Below are 9929 nucleotides of genomic sequence, written 5' to 3'. Positions count from 1 at the left end.
TAAAACGATGAATACAGTGGGACAGGGCCAACCCCTAGAAGCCAATAAAAGGGTCTTTCTGTTTTATTGTTGACCAAGCCCAAATTAACATCTGTATAAAAGGTCTAATCACAATTATATGCCAACAGAGCCAGATCTGTCTGTAGTCGCTCTTCATTCCACTTCCAAGAGAATTTATCACCATTTGATAGTCAAGACAAAATGTCACACCAAGCATACAATTCATCCTCTAAGTCTGGTGTTAGGAACTTCAGCTCTTCTTCTTCACATGCACCAAGAAATGTGAGTGGATTCAGTTCAACCTCTTACCGGAGAGGTCCAAGCATTGGCAGCAGAAGCCTTTACAATGTAGGCTCTGGTTCCAGCAGAATCTCAGTTGGAAATGTTCATCCTTTGAGGAGTTCACATGGATACGGTGGACATGGATCTGGAATTGGCGTTGGTGGTGCTGGTTCAAGCTTAAGCTACAGGGTTGGTGGTGGATTTGGTGCTGGTGGTGGATTTGGTGCTGGTGGTGGATTTGGTGCTGGTGGTGGATTTGGTGCTGGTGGTGGATTTGGTGCTGGTGGAGGATTTGGTACAGGTGCTGGATTTGGTGCTGGTGGAGACTTTGGTGGTGGTTATGGTAGTGGGTTTGGTGGTGGATATGGCGGTGGATTGGCTCCAGCTTGTATCACAGCAGTTACCGTTAACCAAAATCTCCTTACACCACTGAACTTGGAGATTGATCCAAATATCCAGAGAGTGAGAAAAGAAGAAAAGGAGCAGATTAAAACACTCAACAACAGATTTGCCTCATTCATCGACAAGGTATAATATTGTATTTATTTAACAACTGACAATAGCATTATTCTAAAGCACATTTAATAACTAAATCGATAACTAACTGATAACTAATTTTCAGGTCCGATTCCTGGAACAACAAAATAAAATGCTGGAGACCAAATGGACCCTTTTACAGGAACAAAAGGCTGTGAAAAGTTATATTGAACCCCATTTTGAGTCTTACATAAATAATCTCAGGCGGCGATATGAAAGTCTTGGTGGGGACAAAATAAGGCTGGAAGCTGAGCTTAAAAGCATGCAAGATTTGGTAGAGGATTACAAAACCAAGTAAGTAAAGCATTTTTGCAACAATTTAAAAAATATATTATTGTACAAGTAAAAGTTCTAAAAATAAAATGATGAATAACATTAACTTTTTCATTCGCCACAAACTCAAATTGCTATCATCTCAAAAACATTTTATGCTGTTTTTTTAAGATATGAGGATGAAATCAACAAGCGCACTTCTGCTGAAAATGAGTTTGTTGTTCTTAAGAAAGTGAGTATGTGAAGTCAAAGATTGTTATATTACATTGCAAAATTATCAAGTTAAAATATAATTGTTAGATAACTAATGTATGTGTTTAGAGATTTGCACAATTCCCAGCTGTCACTCTTGTATGATTTTTGGATCAAAATGTCCCTGTCCTTGTTTTCACTCTCAGGGTCCTTATATAGGTCATCATGGATACACCCTCCATGGCACTGTGTCATGTTCCTAAAATCTACATCGTTATCTAAGATATGTTCTACCTGTACTAACTGAGGTCTGCTGTTAATGTGCAAAACTGTTAATTTGTGCACAGGAGCCTTCCATAAGTGACTGATTGTTTGCACAAATTATACTGTATGTATTCTTGGCAGTTTGGACTGTTATATATTAAAGTGTTTGATGGTGAGCATTGCAAAGAAAATAGACAGACATTCTTTTAAAACTCTCTTTTTCTTTGACTGTACCAATGTGGATTTATGTGTTTGTGCATTTTAAAGGAACACTCAGAATAGAATTGCTAATCAAATTCACAATACATATGAAACATTCCGTATACCTTTTGCTATTTGCAAATTCCTCTTGTGTTCACTATACTTTAATAGAACTTAAGATATTTGGCATTGTATGTACGTTCGCTATGCAAGTTATTGTCCTTTAGTGTCAGTCATTTCCTCATCATCATCATCTATTTATTTACATAGTGCCACTAATTCCGCAGCGCACTGATTCCACAGCGCTGCACAGAGAATTCATTCCCATCAGGTTTTTTTATATACATACCAGTAGATATAAGGCACGAGATAACTATAAATTTAGGTTCAGCTGTGCTTTTTTTTTAAAAAAAAAAAAAAAACAATGGAGTTTTCAGGAAATTTAGAAGATTAAAATTTATTTATTTCCAATCAAGAGATTTAGGGTAAAACTGCCCACACACTTTGCAATCTGTTGTTTGGCTCAAGTACTGCAAGATGAAGGATTTGACTTCTGCACACCTAGGTTGAATAATGACTGCAATGATTGAGAATTGTGATAAAATTGGCAAAGCAGAGTAGCAGCAATTGTAGTTTAAATTGCTCTTCTGGAATGTCAGTGTATCCTTACATTGCTCTTCTAGGCAATGACTTTGGTGTCTTGTCAATATCTACAAGTATGTTGCTTTCTATAATTACAAAGCTTCTGACTGTCTATGTACTGTTAATTCATATTATTTGCAGTTTATAAACTCTCAACATGTTAATAACTTAACACTGTTATAAATAACATTGATTTAGGACGTGGACTCTGCCTTTATGAATAAAATGGAACTGGAGGCAAAAGTGTTACAAATGACAGAGGAGATCAACTTCCTGCAGGAAATTTTCCACGTGGTAACTATATTTCTTATTTAACTGGAGCATTCATTGCTTTTGCTATTGCAGAGGAATACAAAAACTATTATTTATTCAGTACTCCATAACACATTTTTTGAGCTCATATAGTTTTGCAAAGTAAAAATAAATCCTAATGCTTTTAATATTTTCATTTTGAAAAGAAACAATGGCACTGTACTTATCTTTCACAAAAAGACAACACTCCATGCTGTCATTCTGTTTTGTATTTGCATCCATACATATAATGAAAATTACTATATTTTTTGTTTCATCTTATATACAATCGGACATTGTACATGTACAACAAGCTCATCCTTGTAGCTACACAGCAGCTAGAGAGCCACTGGTCATCTATCCTTGTATAGCTAAAAACAAAAATCAGAGATATAGCTAAGAATAGCCTAATAGCAATACTGCATTATTATGTCAATTACATATAAAAAATTGGGGAAGTGACTCAAGTGTTTTTTTAATAAGTTACATTATTTTGTTAATAATAATGGATTTGTTTTCAGATTACATCAAACGAAAGTAGGATTCATATAGTTAGTTTATGCTAGCTCCGCAGTGACTATTGTTGCACCCATAGCAGCCCCATAACACACAATATGCAAGTACATAGTGTACACTAAAGACTGGTTCATGTTATATTTCAGGAAATAGAACAGCTCCATGCTCAGATCTCAGACACCTCAGTGGTTGTGTCCATGGATAACAGCCGAGACCTGGACATGGAAAGCATCATCGCTGAGGTCAAAGCTCAGTATGAGGACATTGCCAAGAAGAGCAGAGCTGAAGCAGAGACTTGGTACCAAACCAAGGTGAATTTTGTGACACATGTCTTTATTGTGATGTTTAATATTGCAATCACCACACAGATAAAAACACAAATGGGATTACACATTCCTTATACATTTGGGGGAATTCAAATCAGTCAGGAATGACGCGGCGCTAATAGTATTACCGTTAATACAGTAATTTTAACCCGGATTTCTGCTTGCGGCTTCATATGGCTATTAATGGTAATAATGCACACTATTACCGTAAGAATGGTAATAGTGCACAGGCCGCGTTACTTTCGTCAATAATGCGGCCAATTGAATTCCCCTCATTGAATGATCAGTTACTATATATGTTATTTGTCAATTTGTTGGGCTTTCTTAGTTACTTGTCATCTATCTTTAAATTAACATCTTGTGGTTTCTTGTGTGTTTGTTTCCAGTATGAGGAGCTGCGCGTTACTGCTGGAAGACATGGAGATGATTTGCGGAACACCAAAAATGAGATTGCAGAACACAACAGAGTGATCAACAGAATCAAGGGAGAAATAGAAAATGCTAAAGCACAGGTATCAATCTTCCATTCATTATTTAAATCAAACAGGTTACTGAAGTATTTTATAATACCACACCACTACATGAAAGAACGTGGCTTTTGCATGACTGGGTCTGGCTTTCAGTACAGAGACAAGTCAGACATGCATATAAACAAAGCTACACACCTTCAATCTTTTATTGTTGGCATTAAAATCAATCTGGCAGCTCCTACGTGATGTGTCAGTACTCTGGTTTAATTCCTGGTATCAGCTACTTGTGACCTTGTTTCTCTGTGCACCATCTAAAAATACATTGTAACCTTGACTGGCTTAAGAATCCATGCTGGATTATTATTTCAAAAAAACTAAAGAGTAAATTTTGTGTGCTATATAAAAAATACTGTATAAGTATATGAAAAATATAGCTGCATGGTTGGCATAGCATATACCATTCCAAAAATACTGCAACTTTCTAATATTTTGTCAAAAGCGTGCTAAGTTAGAAGCGGCCATAAGCGAGGCTGAGGATCGTGGTGAAGCAGCAATCCGAGACGCCAAGAATAAACTGTCTGAGTTGGAGGATGCTCTACAGAAGGCCAAGCAGGACATGGCTCGCCAACTGCGAGATTACCAGGATCTGATGAATGTGAAACTGGGTCTGGATATTGAGATCGCCACCTACAGGAAACTGCTGGAAGGAGAAGAATATAGGTGAGCATTAAGGGCCTACTGCTAAAACCAAGTTAACATATTATCATAGAAAGAATTAACTGGCATTTGAACACAATCTTGCACAGCCTAAAATATGTGCAAGAACAAATGAAATAAGCTCTACACTTCAAATTTAACAACTGGATTTGAGTTTCTTTTTAAAAAGCTTCTCACAATCCTTACAGGTATTGTCTATAGCACCCAAAGAAATTCAGTGCTGCCCCCATTGGCTTAATGTTTGTAAAGAAATCAAAAACTGAAGTAGAGTAGCCCACGGTAAAATGGGCAAGTCTGTGTTTTATTTGTTGCTGGGAACTCTGCATCTAAATATAATACTGGACCAAGAAGTGCTTTTTAGTTTTGTTATAGTGGTTCCTTGCACCTACAAAACAAGAGTATAATATGTTTCATGATATACAGAATACTGGTATTTTTTAGAACCCTTTAATTATGCTCTACATCGATCAGCCACAACATTAAAATCACCTGCCCAATATTCTGTAGGTCAACCTGGTGCCGCCAAAACAGCTCTGACCAGTCTAGGTATGGACTCCACAAGGTGTCCTGTGGTATCTGGCACCAAGTTGTTAGCAACAGATCCTTTAAGTCCTGTAAGTTGCGAGGTGGGGTCTCCATGGCTCAGACTTGCTTTTCCAGTACATCCCACAGATGGTCGATCGGATTGAGATCTGCGGAATTTGGAGGCCATCACCTTGAACTCCTTGTCATGTTCCTTAAACAATTTTTCAGTGTAGCAGGGCGCATTATCATGCTGAAAGAGGCTACTGGCATCAGGGAATACCTTTGTCATGGCGGGGTGTTCTTGGTTTGCAACTATGTTTAGGTAGGTGGTACCTGTCAAAGTAACATCCACTGGACTACTTTTGGTAGGTGCTAACCACAGCAAACTGGCAACACCCTACAAGACCTGCCGTTTTGGAGATGCTTTGACCCAGTCATTTAGCCATCACAATTTGACCCTTGTCACAGTCGCTCAGATCCTTACACTTGCCCATTTTTACTGCTTCCAACACATCAGATTCAAAAACTGACTGTTCACTTGCTGTCTAATATATCCCACCCCTAGACAGGTGTCATTGTAACAAGGTAATCAATGTTATTCACTTCACTTGTCAGTGGTTTTAATGTTGTGGTGATAGGTGTATGTTTTTAAAGAATTTGGGCTTTTCAAACATTCTAAATAAATTCATAGAAAGTATTTTACTATAATTTTTGCCATCAATAAATCAGAACTTCATTGAGCATTGGGAGAGCAATATTTAGTGATGAAACTCCAGGACACCCATGTGATCTGAAGCATGCCCCGGCCAAAAAAATGTTCTTATTGGAAAATCTATAGGCACTCAGGACTAGATTTACTAAACTGCGGGCTGGAAAAAGTGGAGATGTTGCCTATAGCAACCAGATTCTAGCTTTCATTTATTTAGTACATTCTTCAAAATGACAGCTAGAATCTGATTGGTTCCTATAGGCAACATCTCCACTTTTTCATACCCGCAGTTTAGTAAATATACCCTTTAGTCTCTTTTCACTAGCTTTCTATACATTTGTATCCTCTTCTGATTGGTCTATATTTCTAATATAGTTTTCTTAACAGTTGTAACACTGACCATCACTTGGTGAGCCCTGTGGACTTTGTCTGCCTTTTTATGTTTACTACTTTATCTGGCACAAAGAAGACATTTGTTAGATTATTTTCTTGTTCTCCCATTGTACTGATCAATTCCCAGCCTGTCAAATTTGAAAACCTTTGTTTTTATGCAGTTTTACTTTACTGCTGCCTGCAAACTAAAACACACTCATCGATGGTCATCAGACCCCAAGTTCTCTCTGACAAACACATTTAATATTACTTCTCCATGTGTGAATCTCTAGATGTAGGATTGCTTCCTTTCGTACTGTTTCCCTAACTAGTTGCTTGAAGGATGCTTGACACAAGAAATCCAAAATGTAATTACTTATGTCTAGTTTAGCAGTTGGCGGATTTCAGCCCACATCAGGCATGTAGAAATCTCCTCACTTTTGATTGACATCTCAGTGATTTATAACATATATCATCAAATATATATAACATATATCATCATCTTGTCCTAGAGGACTAAAATTGGCCCTATTTGAAGAACCTCTCGCTCACCAGTTACTAGAGTTAACCAACTACTTTCAATTCTATCTGCGTTTTTTTTTGTTTTTATCTCATTCTTTACATGTAGCAACTTCACCTCCTTTCTAGCCACCCTTTCTTAAACAGGGTATAGTGCGTTAGAAGTCTTTTTCAGGGGCTGGCTGGGCATCTGCCCCCTGGACTGGTTCCATAGTGGGCTTCCTTAGGCTGGGACACTGGGCCACCTGCATTTTTTTTCCTTTAAAATGTTCCTAAAAGGCTGTTGAGTCGAGTCTTGCCACCCAAACTAAAATTTGCAGCCCCCTCCTGTGGGTATATTTACTAAACTGCAGGTTTGAAAAAGTAGAGATGTTGCCAATAACAACGAATAAGATTCTAGTTCTCATTTATTTAGTGCATTCTACAAAATGAAAGCTAGAATCTGATTGGATGCTATAGGCAACATCTCCACTTTTTCAAACCCGCAGTTTAGTAAGTATACCACCTGGTCTTTTTACATATGAGCACATGGACATTTCTATTGTTTTCATATTTATAATTTTTTACATGAATAGGTATTATGTAGTCACTTACTGAACATTCAGTTGTCATCCAATCATTTTCTAAATATAATATGAATGAGCATGCAAAGTAATATAGAATTATTTTGCTACCTTTTTGTAAATAACTCATTGTTTTGTTCAATGCTGTGTTAACATTTCTATATTGTGATTTTTACCTCATCAATAATCAACTGAGACAAGGTATATGCCTGAGGTTTTAATGGAGGCCTCCAGGCTGCTCACTGAAATTTGGAATATGTTCTTACTTCACACAATTCAATGATTTAGGCTGGTCTGTGCATTATCATGTGATGTCCTAGAACGTCTTATGTGCTCTCTAAGAGCCAATCAGAACCCTACATTACAAAAGGACAATTTACTATTGAATTTAACTTAGTGTTTGAGAAGGATGAATAATAAAATAGGTAAACGGTGTGTGATATATGTTACAAATAGTCAAGGTTGTTAAAGAGATAAGTCTCATAAATTACTACACTAAAGATTTACATGGAGTTGATTTATAAACGTAGCTTTAATTTTGCTTCTTTGTGTATCTAATTACAAGTTGATTAGGAAAGGAATAAAGTGGGTATTGAGTTTCAGCATTTATTTTATTTTGTCCAAAAAGACTTCACTTCTACACAGACTGATCTTCCTCTCTCACCGCTCCACATCTGCTGCTCCACTTTGCAAATCCCTACATTGGCTTCCAGGTTCCTGTGTCCTCCAGAATCAAATTGAAATTACTCACCCTTACCTACAAAGCCCTCAACAACACTACTCCTGAATACATCTCAAATCCCATCTCAAATTACTCTCCCTCCCGCCCTCTTAGATCTACCTCTGACCTTTGCCTTGTCTCGCCTCTGTAACCACCTCTCACTCCCGATTGTTTATGAGGTATGAGGCCATACACAGTTGAATTGTTAGCCCAGGCTGCAGATTTGCGGTCAGCATTACATTCTGAAATGTGGAACTAACTACAAATATTTCTATTCTCAGACACGTTCACTCACACACCAGCTCTTAGCAGGAGTGATTAGATAACCTTGTGTAGTCACACTTAGGGTACAGATTAGAAGTACCAAACTATCATAGTATGTTTACCTCTTGGGAGTCTTTTTTGATTCATTTTCTCTTTCCTCATTGGCAGGATGGCTGGAGAAGGAGGCTCTTGCAGTATCTGTAAGTATCATTCTGCACAACTTTAAAGCTTGTTGTTGTAGTTGTTAAGAAGAGTTTATATGTACGTTTCCTCCACAGCGGTGGTGAGCTCTAGCACTGGAGGAATCCTTTCAGGAGGTGGAGGAGGATATGAAGGTGGCAGCGGAAACTACCATGGAGGATCTGGATTCAGCTCTGGCAGTGGAAGAAATTTAGGTGGTAGCAGATTTAGCTCTGGAAGTGGCATAAGCTCTTCCGGTGGATATGTCACAGGTGGCTTACACAGCGGCTCTGTTGGGCATGCTGCAGGTGGGCTGCTAAGCCCTGGCGGGTATGCTACAGGTGGTGGTGGCAGTTCTTCTGTTAACATTGTCACAAAAACAACAACGTCCACAAGAAAACACTAGAGCCTAGAAGCTCTGACGTGCAGCTTTCTGATTTTAAAAGTTCTTGTGCTCCTTTGTATTTCCTTGAATTCTTAGACAAATATTCAGCCATCCCATCACAGCAATTTAACGCTCACTTAATTTAATGCTACTCACAAAGTCTTCTGACAATTTATGATTTGCTATATGCTAAATAATTTCAAGTTGTTAGTGGATGAGTACAAATTTCTTTCTTAGTGCAATAAAGACCATATGACATAATTTGAGCTCCTGTGCAAGAAACTGACATCTTGTGACCTAATAAATCCTCAGTCAATAAGTGCCACTCTAATGGTTATAAGAACACATTCCACCATATATTAATCTGGGTGCATGATTAATCTAAAGTCTAGAACAATTAGAATTCACTGTGTCCCTTATGCTATGCATTGTGATAAACATATTGCACGAATCTCAGCATTAATGCTGTTGCACATTTTGCTTTTATCATCTTAAGCCACATTTCACTTGCATTCCCTTACACCATTCTTTTTTATCATGGTCCTCAACTGAGCTATACAACTTTCTGACACAATTGCGCAGTTTACATTATCCTTTCTCACTTTCACACATAGAAGTCTCTTGAAAGAAAATAAGTAGTGGCCTTCATATCTCGTGTCGTGTTTTCTACACTGCTGCAGGAATTCCCAAGGACTCACCTTGTAATGAATTTGAATTGTTTTGGCATAATGTAATACCAATGTTCAGAACTTATTTCAGGATGTATTCCTTGCGCAATTTGATTTGAAATATGTTCTCAATGGGATATAAACAAAGTAATCCTACTACCACTAATACAGATTAATGTGCGAAAACATTCTGCAACCCAAATTACCCAATCAGATATTTTCTTGTATTTTTAGGAATAAGCATTGATTTGGGTGCTATAGGTTATATTACTTATTTGTATAGTTACCTATGCACAAGTTTTTATAATTGTA

General features: G+C 37.6%; 1 protein-coding gene across 1 annotated transcript; it reads left to right on the top strand.

Moving 5' to 3' along the window:
• The first annotated feature begins 201 nt into the window (after positions 1-201).
• LOC142139812 (keratin, type II cytoskeletal cochleal-like) lies at positions 202-8970 on the top strand. The gene is made up of 9 exons (XM_075197681.1): positions 202-810; positions 905-1113; positions 1264-1324; positions 2590-2685; positions 3345-3509; positions 3911-4036; positions 4494-4714; positions 8553-8584; positions 8663-8970. The coding sequence occupies exons 1-9, from the start codon at positions 202-204 to the stop codon at positions 8968-8970; spliced, it is 1827 nt and encodes a 608-aa protein (XP_075053782.1).
• The last annotated feature ends 959 nt before the right edge of the window (positions 8971-9929 follow it).

Source organism: Mixophyes fleayi, chromosome 2 (genome assembly GCF_038048845.1).
Source record: "Mixophyes fleayi isolate aMixFle1 chromosome 2, aMixFle1.hap1, whole genome shotgun sequence".
Lineage (NCBI taxonomy): Eukaryota > Metazoa > Chordata > Amphibia > Anura > Limnodynastidae > Mixophyes > Mixophyes fleayi.
This window is presented reverse-complemented; position numbering and strand designations above follow the sequence as displayed.

What these genes read in the sequence shown, in the direction of transcription:
- LOC142139812 (XM_075197681.1), top strand. Translation starts at nt 202, where the DNA reads ATGTCACACCAAGCATACAATTCATCCTCTAAGTCTGGTGTTAGGAAC. An exon ending in TGCAGGAAATTTTCCACGTG is followed by an intron (nt 2,686 to 3,344) that starts GTAACTATATTT and finishes GTTATATTTCAG; the next exon opens with GAAATAGAACAGCTCCATGC. An exon ending in CTGGAAGGAGAAGAATATAG is followed by an intron (nt 4,715 to 8,552) that starts GTGAGCATTAAG and finishes CCTCATTGGCAG; the next exon opens with GATGGCTGGAGAAGGAGGCT.